This window comes from Haemorhous mexicanus, chromosome 9 (assembly GCF_027477595.1).
Source record: "Haemorhous mexicanus isolate bHaeMex1 chromosome 9, bHaeMex1.pri, whole genome shotgun sequence".
Taxonomy (NCBI): Eukaryota; Metazoa; Chordata; class Aves; order Passeriformes; family Fringillidae; genus Haemorhous; species Haemorhous mexicanus.
The window spans coordinates 2,768,205-2,780,567 of record NC_082349.1 but is presented as its reverse complement, the minus strand read 5'-3'; the positions used below and the strand labels follow the sequence as shown (position 1 = coordinate 2,780,567).

Genomic DNA, 12,363 nt, shown 5'->3' with positions numbered 1-12,363 from the left:
CTTCCCTTGAGATAACTGCAATAACCTCAGCAGCTCAGGGGTTAGGCAGAGGGGCTGCATGTTATCTCATGCATCTATCAGTGTCTCACTGAGAGTGCACCTAAACCCCAGCAGTATGGGGTTGGGCTGTGGTCCTGGAGTAAAGACAAGACAAGGCAGAAATGGGAGGTCTGTCTGCTCCCAGAATCAGGATTCCCTCTCTGTGCAGAGAACAGGGAAAATGGTCCCTCCTCGTCTTCAGCCTCGCAGGACTTACGTGGGGTAGAATTTGTTCTTAGGGTTTAAAGCTCATAGTGACTATTGCACTTCACAGAGCTTTTATAAGATTGTTTATAATCAGGAAAGAGAATTCTCCACTTTCTGAGGTTTGTTGATTCCTACCCCTCCTTGCCATTTCCTTATGCCCCTCTGATACACACACAGCAACATGCCAATGTGCTTTGTCCCCCTTGTTGCCCCTCTGCACACCCAACTACAAACTGATGTGGGTCCCCACAGGACCTGCTGAATATTTGCTGGTTGACACAGACTGAGGGTCAGGAAAGAGGAGAGATGGATTTGTACCGAAGAAGGGAGTAGGAAGCTGCTGGGCCTGGTGAGCTGGGGGACAGAAGTCCCTGCAATGGCCATGGCCACTGTCTGGCTGATCATGCTGCCACCCTCGCTCTCGTAATCGTCCACGGCGACACAGCTCGGCCTCCCCCGCTGGTTGTGGCTCTCTGCAGAGAAATACAGGACTGTAGTCAAGCCCCAATCAAGGCTTCACCCCCCCCAGACTCCATCCACAGTGCTGGTCTCACTGAACTGGGAATGCAAACTGAAAATCATCCCACTCGAGGGATCCTGCAAAGAACAGGACAATGATTTGAGGGCATAAAAGCTAAGAAGGCAATTCCCAAATGCAACATCCACAACCTCAGCGCCTAAAACCCTTCTAACAAGGGACAACAGACCTCTTGTCCCTTTGAATACTCCAAATCCCTTCTTGCAGCTTTACTGTGTCATGAAACTCAGAGGATGTAGAGGAGAACTGTACATTCCAAACTATTCCTGACTGGACTCCCTGCCCTGATTTTAAATAACCTCTGCTGCTCTATGGGACACTTTGCAAAGCACCCCTGAAAATGATCTGCTGATGGAGCACATGATAGGAGGAAGAAGAGGAACTCTGCTTATCCTTTGGAATTAGGAACTCTGCTTATCCTTTGGATTCAGGGACTCTGCTACAGTGTTGAGGGGTGACTTTTTAAGCAGGTCAGAGACATAGATGGAAGCTGGCTCTGCATTTACATTAGTCAGTGGGATGTAAACTAAAATGCACTGCTTTTTTTTTTTATTTCATGCCAACAAGTGGGCAAATGCAACTTTTGAGTGTTAACAGGCACTGAAGGCACATTTTGCAAGTGAAAACAAACACAAAAAAATGCCAAAATCACAATTCAGAAACAACCTCATCCAACAGCAAAGGCATTCATAACTCAATTTCAGAACCCAAACACCCAAGTCTGGTGAGCAGACAGCCAAGGCAGAGAATATCAAATACCTGTGAAGTCATAGAGCTGAGGCACAGTTTCCATGATCACGCCAATCAGAGGTAGATACAGCATTGCCACCCGGGCCTTTACCTGGGGGTCAGCGTACCGCGGGTCCGAGTCGTGGCTGGACAGCAGGTTGTGTACCATGTTGATGACCTTCTTATGCAATCCAAACAATCTGTTAAAAGACAGTTGGGTCATGCACATTAGTTAATATCTTCAAAGCAAACTCTCTTTTGTAACTAAGGGGCTTCAAAAAGGAAAAAAAAACCAAAATCCCGTTTTTTATTTTTAACTTCAGGCGAACTGCCGCTGCATGGGTTTTTTTGATCTCCCATGGATTTTACAGATGGTTGGCTGGTTTTTCACTGTGCCTTGTAAAATGGGCAAAAATATCTCATGGAATGCACACCCATATAATGTGAACACTCTCATATATTCCATTAAAAATCCCCAAAGTCCCAGCTACTGCTATGCCGAAGCATTGACTCTATTAAAATCTCTTAGAAAAACTTAGGGAATATGGAAAACAGGGAGAGAAACTCGAGAGGACAGTGGGTTCAGTTAAAACTATTCATTGTATTCTTTTTTTGTTTCTTTTTAACACCATTTACATAGAGACAAACCCTCCTAAACCAGAACATTGCTTTAATCAAATGATCGGGAAGTTTCTGCTTCAGCTCCCCACCCTACCCCATGCAAATATTGAACCAAAACAGGAGACTACAGATCCATAATTCTGAATACAAAAAGTGGCAAAGACATGAAGGGATAGAAGGAAAAATAGCCAAAATGGCTTCTGTCATTATTCAGATACAAACACTGGCAGAGCCCTTCTATAGAGCACTACGTGTGACCATCCTTGAAAACACAAAAACTCCCCTGAATCTCTCAAGGAGTCTGCTCCTTTCAATCCCCTCAGCCACCACGCAGAGGCAAAACTCTCCCAGAGCAAATAGCAGGTTCTCTCTGCAGCTATTTGCTTCTGTAGGCAAACCAGCCAAGAAGACACTTTACCCCATGCATGAAGCAGCCAAGGAAGCTCAGACATTAGGCAGTAGCAAAACATAAGCTGCAATGTTCAGACCTGAGGTATTAAAACAAGTGCTGAATTTCAGGCAGTATCCACTTTACCTGAAAAGTAGAGGTGAGTTCTGGTTAAAAAAGAGGATTTGACTAGATTTTTGGGGGTTTTAAGTTGACTATAAGGCAGCAGTACAGCTTGGGAGGGCATCAGCTACTGGAGCTGCAGGTCCTCCCTGTGGCTTTTAATCAAGCTATAATGAGATCCTACAATTGCTTGTTTGTGTAATTAGTGAGAGCCTTAACAACTAGGAAGGAAACGCTTATTTAAGTGACTGGTTCCTTTAGATTAAGGATAAAGAAAAGTCTTTGTATTATTTTCAAGGAGTGGCACCTAAATCATGTTTTTAAAAATTCAAGGGAAACTATCCCACAGGCCATAAAATTGCAGATGGGGAAAACATCCAAGCAAGGCTGTGTCATTCCAACCTAGGGATCCATGGATTTCTTTGTCACTTTCCCTGAGCTGGGTGGGCACTGTGGTGGATCAATCCTTGGTGGAGAGGAGGAAATGCAGCCCCCTGCTCTTCCTGCCTGATAAGGCAGTGAATCGATCTCGCCTCCCTCCCCCCCACCCCTTATCTCAGCCCTGGCCTGAATTTCTGTCAACACCCACCCACACTTGTGCAAAACCAACTCTGGCACTGAACTCTGAGGGCTGAATTCTGATTTTCTCACTTCTGGTCTGCACCCTCAGCCAAGATGGGCAGCGTGGGCACTGTGTGTGAGGGCCAAAGCACCCCTGCAGTGTTTGCAGAGACAACTGTGCAGGGCCCAGCTGCTGGGACTGTCACGTTCAGCTGGATCCCTTCCCCTGCATGCTTTGTTTGTCCTGTTTTTCAAGCTGCAGGTGCTCTGCAGGGCTGCTCTGCACCCTGTCACACTGAGGGATGCATCCAACACACACCTCCAGGCACCAGGGAGCTGACTCCTCTTCTGTCCAACTCAATCCAAAGAGTTCTTATAAAGTAAGCTAAAACTAAACATATCCTGCTAATGAAGCAAAAAGAGCAAGGACAGAACACATTTAAAGCTCTGGATCACTATGAAGCCCTAAAGCAGGTCTCTAACATAAGAAGCAACTAGATGAACAGCCCTTTCCACTCCTGCTGCAGAATAATGAACTGGGAACAATTCTGAGCTTTCTCCAGTGGTGGCCACAATATTTTATGGAAGGCAAGTGTGAACTCTCTTCTGGTGATCATGCATGACTGTTGAAAGTCTTCACAGCAAGGGAAGAGCAGATGTGAACACACTTTGTTTACTTTATCTGACAGATCCACCAGGAGAAATGCAGAGGGTTTGAGCTTGGGAAGTCAACAAACCTGAAATTCCAGGTTTTTCTGGAAAAACAGTAAAAAGAAAATGTTCTACAGGTACACGTCTGCCCCCAGATTCAGGAGCTTGGATCCAAATGCATCTCCAGAGCTGAACTGGTACCAGGGGCCTTTTTTTGGCTAGACAAGGTTTGAAAGAGGAGCTGTCTCCCCAGGGGACACTAGCAAGCTCCTCTGTGCACAGATTCCCATCCTGGGCCAGGCTTAAGGGCTTGGTATGCAGGTAGAGAACAGAAAGTTTGGGAAGAGCAAGGGCAGACCCACTCAGAGACAGGGCCTGATTTCTAACTAGTGAGCAGGATGCTCCTCTGGCACAAAAAGGATTTCTGCAGACAGCACATATGGGTAAAGATTTGCTGCTTTTTCCATTTCAGGCCAAACAAATGGGACTACAGTGTGTTATGTATATATACAGAAAAATATTCCAGTTTATGGCATCACTTTCTTCTCCAAGAGGAAACAGAATGAATGTTTAACTCCAGAGACCTCTTGGCAAAGGGGCAGAATTAACCATGAATCATCAGCATTTGTCGACTCGGCTGATATTTCTGAGTCCACCTTGAGAAAAATGTCTGTGAGGGAACTCAGGACTGTGGAAGCAATCAATAATTTCCATTGCAAGCCATTTTAAAGAAGCAAGGCAGAAAACAGCCCTAAATAACACAAGGAACAGGCTGGATGTCAGGACTAGAGCAGAAAATTATTTGCTGCACAAGCCAGGCGAGTCACTGACAAACTCTGCACGCTTGACTCTATTTGTCTATTTGTGTAACCCACAGGGGCCTCATCAATGCATAATTTACAGTTAAAAAGAGCTGGGAGAACCACAGGCAAAATATATTGTAAGATTTAAAACCACCAGCAAGAGAAGCTTCCTAAATGTTGGAAATTATTTTCCTGTTACATTTGAGAAGAGCTATTTTCCTTTCAGAGCTCCAGCAGTGCCCCTGTGGCATCTGGAGGCTCCAGCAGGAACCTCTTTCCCTCTTCTCAGCTGGAAAAATGTGATTGAAATCAGGTTTACAGAGTCTGGGATAAGGAAGAAACAGAAGGGGCCAGAAGAAAGAAGATTCTTAAATCACTGTTTTCTTATCATAGCTTACTAATTTATATAAATTCTGGCCATGCAGGACTTTCTTTGCATTCACCATTTGCTTGGAATCACAGAAAGCTCTTTGAAAAACAAAACTTTGTGAAGATTTACCCTTCTGCATCAGGATCTAGAATGACAGCCAGTTCTGTGAGCACCAGCCCGGCCAGGTAATGCTGCTGGCGGAAAGGCACAGACAACTCAAACATATTTGCAATCTTCTGGTCTTGGACATTTGTGGAGAACCCAGAACTCTGAAAAAATCAAGTTTCAGAAGCTGCATCATGAAGAGAGTCAAAGCTTAGGAAATACACAAGAAGCAGTTTTCAGAATTAAAGACAACCTCACGCCTTCTCCCTTTTTTCTGTTTGGATCAAGGCACATGTACACTTAAATTCCATCCCAGCTCAGTAACCCTTCCATTAATTCTGTTTGTTGTCACTGTCTTCCCCTGTTAGGAAAGTTAAACCAAATAACCTTTAAAAGTGGATTAGTTAAACTTTTAACTCCAAGATGCTCTTATCCAGGCTGAAGAAGGCTTTAATTGATTTAGTTTATGTGATTTTGCAACTAATTAATCCACTTGAATGACACACTAATTCAAATTACTTTTCTGAGCAGGCCAGGACTAAGCTGGAGGGAGCGCTGAAGTCCCTTTTGTTGCCAGAAAAGGGTAACACTGGACAAAGTATTTTCCTTTATGGCTTATTTGTGTTTGTCCAATACAAGAGGAGACCAGGTCCCTAAGGACAGTGTGTGGTCACTACCAGGAGAGTGATGTGGTCACTCTTTCCTCAATAATAAAAGTTCAAAAGAAATCAGAACCTCTGTGGCAGGAAAAACTGATTTCTAACTAAACACTTCCAAAAATATTACCAAGGGGGACTGAAGGTACAGTGATACAACTGCCTCAGAGGATTTCATTCTCTGCTCCAAGCTCAACTTGCATTTCCCAAATTTCTCAGTACCTGGGAAGTGGCTGAAGACACGGATGGTGATGGAGATGCAGGTGGTGTGAGCAAGCTGCAGGGTAAATTCAAGGTGACATAGTGCTCGTGGCTGCAAATGATGCGCAGGAAGTCCAGCTTCAGAGATGCCAGGTTGCTGGGATTTGTTAAGGAATACACCTTTGAAGACACCTGGAAAATCCAGCCCACAGCATTGCAGTCAGCACCAAAAGAGTGTAACTGTGAGGTGAGCCCTCCTGGCCCACCCCTGCTCCCCAGAATCACTCCCAAAGCAAGAACTGCAGAGATTGGTGTCATTAAATGGTCACACCCACGTCCACAGCACTTTTTTGTGCCAGAAATTCAGTTCCTGATGTGTAGGAGTCACACACGTCCCAGACATATCTCTCAAACTAAGATCTATACACCAGTAGCATTTAAATAACCAAATGAAGAACTGTGGGCTTCACCTGTTGAGGGGTTGGAACAAGATGATCCTTAAGGTCCTTTCCAACCCAAACTGTTCTTTGATTCTGTAATTCCCACATCCTATTGATTTCAGGAGGGAGTTGTGAGAACCAGTGTGATGCACTAAGAGCTCCAAGATGCAGGTTGGTTTTTATAAATATATCTTTTATATATAAAAACATAATTAATGACACATAACATATGTAATATACAGCAGGCAGCTTAAAATCTTAAATGCTCTTGCTGTTCTTCTGCCCCTTAGAGAGAATGTTTTAGACTCTACAGGAAAAATGAGTCTAAGCTTAGTCCCACTTCTCACTGATCCCCTGTTATCTCCTCTGTACACAGTGTCAGAATGGATATTTGTAGTCAAACAAAACTTTGTGGTTCAGCATTTCCCTGTCACACTGCAAATGTGGGAGGAGCCCTCCTTATGGGGAAGGACATCCTGCATGCCCCAAAGGATGGAAGAGGAGCTCAGTGATCAATATGATCATCAAGGGTCACCATGTCCTTAAGAGACCACGACAGTCTGAGCTCCCTCACAGAACCTCCCACTAATTTTTAATTCAATTACTCTGAACGTGGTGAGCAGAGGGAATAATTCTCCTTTCCTGCTGCCTGTCCATTCACTCCAGAGAGTGATTCTTAATTAACAGTTAAGAGTGTAATCAGAGAGGCGTAAGCCCTAAATCACCTCTGAGAATGCCCTGCTCTAAGAAGACCTGAACAGCGGAATTCTATGTCCATATTTTACTGTCTGTCCAGAGAAATCTAACACTAACAGGCTCCGCCACGGTTCAGTTAAGCCACAATGTTTAACTGCATTCACCTGTTTGTAGCAGGTCTTAATAAGACCAAAAACAAATCCTCTGTCCATGATGGACAACAAATCATTGAGGAAAAACGCGAGGCTGGTGTTGAGCCGCTCCACCATTTCCGTGTCCTGGAGAGAAGGAAGAGAAAACCAGAAAGCAGATGAAGAACCCTGTGTGTTTTCAAGCAAACAAGAGGCAGGAGGGCTGGTGGCTGAGCTGGGCTCAGTGTAATTGTTTGCCATCACCTTCTGGAAGCGGGAGACTATATCACCAGCAATTGTGCTGACCAGTGCAGACACGTCATCCATGAAGCGCTCCGGGAAACGATTCTTCCTCGGCGCATCCAGTTTGTCAGCAAAATACAGATGATGCACCATGCTCTTCACCTATGGGGATATAAATTACAGCAGAGCCACTTGCAGCTGTGGCTGGTTCTCTTCGAAAGCAGGGGCTGGGAGGCATCGGGGAGGTGTTTGCTCACCATCAGCTCGAAGAAGAACCAGGCCTGCTGCAGGGCCGCCTCCCGCACGCTCCCGCTGCACACAACCCACTGCAGGGCCAGCTCCTCGTGGAAAAGCTACAGAGTCAAAGCCAGAGTCAGCCCGAGCCTCCAGAGCAGCTCCCAACACAGCCCCCATGAGAAATGTCAGCACGGTCCGTGGCAAGTGTGGCAAACAATGAGTTAAGCAAACTAAATAACTGAGGACATGACAGCAGTGGTGGCATCCCATAAAGAAATCCCCAGCTAACAATGAGGGATGAGGTCATGACATGTGATGTGAGAAACGTTTCACAGCATCTCGCTCCAGGATTGAATCTCAAGTGTCAAAAGAATTTTCCACCCGCCCCCAAGAAATAATAATTAAAAATAAGGTTGGTGCTCAAATTAGTTTAGTTTAAAAAGTCTACCTTTCTGCCTGGTCTGATTTTCGCAGGAAAAAGGAGTAAAAAGTGGACACATAAAATGATTTGTACAAAGACGTATATTTACTGTGAGAAAGGACTTAAAACAGTAAGAAAGAAACACGGGCTCAACCAGCTCTTGGATTTCTTTTCTCAGAAAAGACCCACAGACAGTGGCAGTGGCCACATTTGCTTTACACAAAAGCTCTGGCATTTTGCCTTTCTGACATGGTTTACGAGGTCCTCATTTCCTCTAAGGGAGTTAACTTTCAAAGTGACTCCCATTCCCTTTCTGGAGTCTCTCTGGATTAACACCTGGATAAGTGAGCTCAGCACACTGAGCCATCCAACACATTTTCATTTTACTCACAAAATGCATCATTTACGTGTCTAGACAGTGCTATTCATATTTTTTGAAAGCCAGTAATAAACTGGCCCCAAACACTACGGCCATTAAATCAGACAAGCAACTCCTGATCATTTAGTTCTTCCCAATTCAACTCCAAATACTTGACATTCCCTACAGCCTGGATATTCAGAGGTGTTAAGCACCAGCAGTTCCTAATGACCTCGGGAGGGAAAAAAAAATAATCAGGCTATAAATAAAAGAATAAATTGCATCACGTTTTCAGAATGACTTGACCTCCCTGCCCCACAATATCAATTGTCTCCACTGAAATCTACCTTTTTGGTTGGTAATCGTCCTGTTAATGTTTGTAAGAAACTTGACGTCTCAGTGTGCGAAGACATACGATTACAACTTCGATCCGTAGCCTACGGAGTGGAGATGAATGAATGATGACAGGACATTAAAGTTTGCCGTGGATGGGGTTTGCAGCTCAAGGACAACGAATATTTACAAAAATACTCTTCCAACTGTAGGGTTTTTACAGCTTTTTAAGCATTCTCAAACTCTTAGGCATTTACAGATTGGGTCTAAACAAAACGACAGCAATTCTGATTGGTTTTAAGACACAGAAGTTATTTAAAGAACTGCATGTTCTGATGCACAAAGACAATGCTGCAAAGCATGAAACTTTTCCATTGTTGCATTTTATCAACATGCACAGGTAATACTTGGAATTTCAGCCCATACCTCTCAATCTACCAGAGGCCAAGCATGGGGGGATGTACCCACAGCCATGCTGCTGTTGCCACGGGCAAGGGGAAAATCACTCAAGTTCTGCTTCTGATGGAAATAATTTGCCACGAGAGCAAGTGAACTGGACTAAATATTTTGGGAAGGCTGATGAACTGGGAAGGAGGAGCAGTTGAGAGGTACGTTCAAGGCAACCATGCAGTGGAGAGCAGCAGGCAATGGGGGCTAAATAAACTCTTCCTGACTGAAGCTGCTGTAAAGTTTTCATACTTTGCAACACAGAACAATACAATTGGCCCTGGCAAATCACTGCCTCCAGCACTCAAATTTACATGTTTTAAGAGAGAATTTCATATGTGGCAATCAATTTGGGTTCACAGTATTCCACTCAAACACGTCATGAAGGATTACTGGACGATGAATACTAAATGCTTGATGAGAATGGCAAAATGGTTCACGACATCAAAAGGAATGGCAAACATGGACAAAACTATGAAGCTGTGATTAATGTTCCCACTTAGAAAGTGCTCCACCTGAAGCTGAAACTAGTGTGAGAGAAAGAGAGAAAAAAAAGAAAACAAAAGCAGTCACAGCATTTACATTTCACAGACCAGCAACCACTGAAACGAAAGGAGGAGACACGTTCACGCGACCGGAGGTTTTTCATGCAGTGTGGTGGGGTGGTGGGGGGGAAGATGAGAATTTATAAAATCAAACTGAAAAGTTTTCAAATAAACAATTACGACAAAAAAAAAAAACAACCCAACAAAAAAAAATCAAAACTGGAATATGCACTGAAAGGAAGATATTCTACAGGGAAACATCAGGGAAAACAAAGGCAGAAAAACCTCTACCGAAGACACCACCTGTGTTGACTCTGCACTTGGGCTGGGGTTGGATCCCCATGGGGCTGCTTTTGGACCACCAGTGTTTACCCAGGAATTGGAGCGGTCCAAGCCCTGGGCATGTGACAGAAAGCAGTTGGGAAAGGAAAGAAATATTACATGTTGCATGCCATACAGTAGTCAAAGTTCAGTCCTTACAAGCAATCAAAGTGGGTACACTGCAAACACAGCAGCACTTAGAACCAGAGTTCTCAGGTGCCTGTCGAGACATCGAGTCCAGAGGATTATTTTATATCTCACATACACACAGAACATTAATCCTGTCAACAGCTCTGGTCTGGCCTGTCCTGTCTGGAATGCTTGACATTCAAAAATTCTCCTCCTCCTGAAAAATCCCACTTGTCCTTTGCTCAGTTTAGACCCATTCCCATGGAGCCAAGTGAGATTTACACTGTGACAGAGGAAAACTGGTGCTGAGATGTGAGGATGCTCTCTGAGGTTTCCAGCACCTTCAGGGTCGCCTGGAGTTCATAAGCTCTACAATTCTTACAGAAATGCTAAGAAACTGAAGAGGCTGACTGTCAATCCTCCAGGGTTCCCTGCCTATGGAATGAAAGTCCAGCACTGCTGGCAGAACCTGTGGACAGGATTTCACTTGGGCATTTCCCCTGGGCACTGTGGCAAAGGGAGGAAAGAGCACGTACCTTTTTCTGGAACCAACCTATTTTCCAAACAAAACATTTGAAAAACCATCCTGCTTTTCAAAAGCTCAATCTAGCCTGTACTCCAAATTCTACTGCAATGGATCATTTTGGCAAAATTACTGTGGATCCCTCCTTCCTCTGCTCTCTTCTCCTTGAGACACTCAGAAAGAAGGAAAAATTTAAACTTGTGCTGTCACCCAGGCTGCTCCCAAATCAGGAACATTCAGGGGGATGGAGTGGACTTCCCTGGGTCCCAGGAAGCAGCTCTGATAGACACAATTCCTTATAAATACCACACATTGATTTTGCCAACCCTCACCTGAGCAAGAGCTCCCATCCTCACTTCTGTGCCAACTTAGGGCTTTTTCCCCGTACACAAAGCAAAGGTGAAGCCCATTTCATCCCAGTGATCAGCATCAGCTGCCAAGTCCACCAAGCCAAATAATCTATTTCTCTCAGCAAACTAAAATCCACCTCAAGGTTGAACCTGGTGTGAGAGCTGTAACCTGGGATTCAAACCATTAATCCACCGAGCTCCTCGAGGCAGAGCTCAGCAGTGCTGTAATTTTGCTTAAGATGTCCAATAAAAAAAATACTGAACACATAAGGAGAGTGTTTTAATCTCAATTACTTTTTGGCAGGAATAAATCAAAGCCCTGTGCCCTGCTCAGCCCCATAAACATGCTTTATTTTGCTCACAGTGATTTAAAGTCGAAAGGGCTTTGCAGAATGCTGAACTAAGCTCTTGTTTTGTAAAATCAGGACTAATTTTGAAAATGCCTTTATCTCCCTCACATTTCTCTCTCAGGCTTTCCTAATCTTGTCACTCTAGTTCTGAGGATAACAATTAAAAACATCCTGTGTTTGTAGCAGCAAAAGTCATTTTGTAAAAATGTAGAAAAGGAAGGATTCTTTCCTCTTCAGAAAACAGAAGGAGTACAAGAGCTCATTACTGCTTGGCAGAGACACTCCAAAGTTCACAAAGCTGTTGTTAAATTCTGTGCTGCCCCTGGGGCTCAACCTGCAGCTGGGTCTGTGCAGGAACATAACCCACATCTGTGAAAATCCACTGGCAGAGCAATGAAACCCCACAATGTCTTCTGAGCTTTTCCCAGCACACCTCCAGCATTCCAGGATCACTTTAAACATGTCATTTTAGACATTTCATACATTTTCTTTAGTAGGGAATAAAATTTACATGGTTTCAATTCACAAATGGTGGCAAAGCAAGTGACAAACCTAAGACCTCCTCTGCTGTGACAATAGACAGAAATCTTCTAAATCCTGTAAAGAGTTTTCAAAATCAAGTAAGAAGGTGATAATGGAGACTTAAAGCACTCATACCACACCTCTAAACACCTTACATTAGACTAAAAAAAATAACACAAGACTGGACTTTGAAGACCTCCCTCAAACAACAAAAAACCCCACAATTCAAGCTGTTTTAAAGCAGAAAACTTCCTGTGATAGGGAACCTGTGCTTCAAATCAGAACCTATCTATTCCTTAAGCCATTACTTGGAGAAACAACAGGG

General features: G+C 44.1%; 1 protein-coding gene across 6 annotated transcripts in view; it reads right to left on the bottom strand.

Moving 5' to 3' along the window:
- Positions 1-12,363, bottom strand: part of DOCK7 (dedicator of cytokinesis 7) — a 96,399-nt gene that overhangs the window by 23,199 nt on the left and 60,837 nt on the right. For 4 of the 6 annotated variants that reach the window (XM_059853628.1, XM_059853629.1, XM_059853630.1 and 1 more), the window contains exons 23-30: positions 8,866-8,955; positions 7,760-7,855; positions 7,524-7,664; positions 7,293-7,406; positions 6,014-6,184; positions 5,160-5,299; positions 1,544-1,713; positions 565-719 (exon numbers count right to left, since the gene is read on the bottom strand). In XM_059853628.1, coding sequence (XP_059709611.1) covers positions 565-719; positions 1,544-1,713; positions 5,160-5,299; positions 6,014-6,184; positions 7,293-7,406; positions 7,524-7,664; positions 7,760-7,855; positions 8,866-8,955 — 1,077 coding nt within the window. The remainder of the gene's footprint in view (positions 1-564; positions 720-1,543; positions 1,714-5,159; positions 5,300-6,013; positions 6,185-7,292; positions 7,407-7,523; positions 7,665-7,759; positions 7,856-8,865; positions 8,956-12,363) is intronic. The other 2 variants (XM_059853631.1, XM_059853633.1) reach the window with 1 other exon arrangement.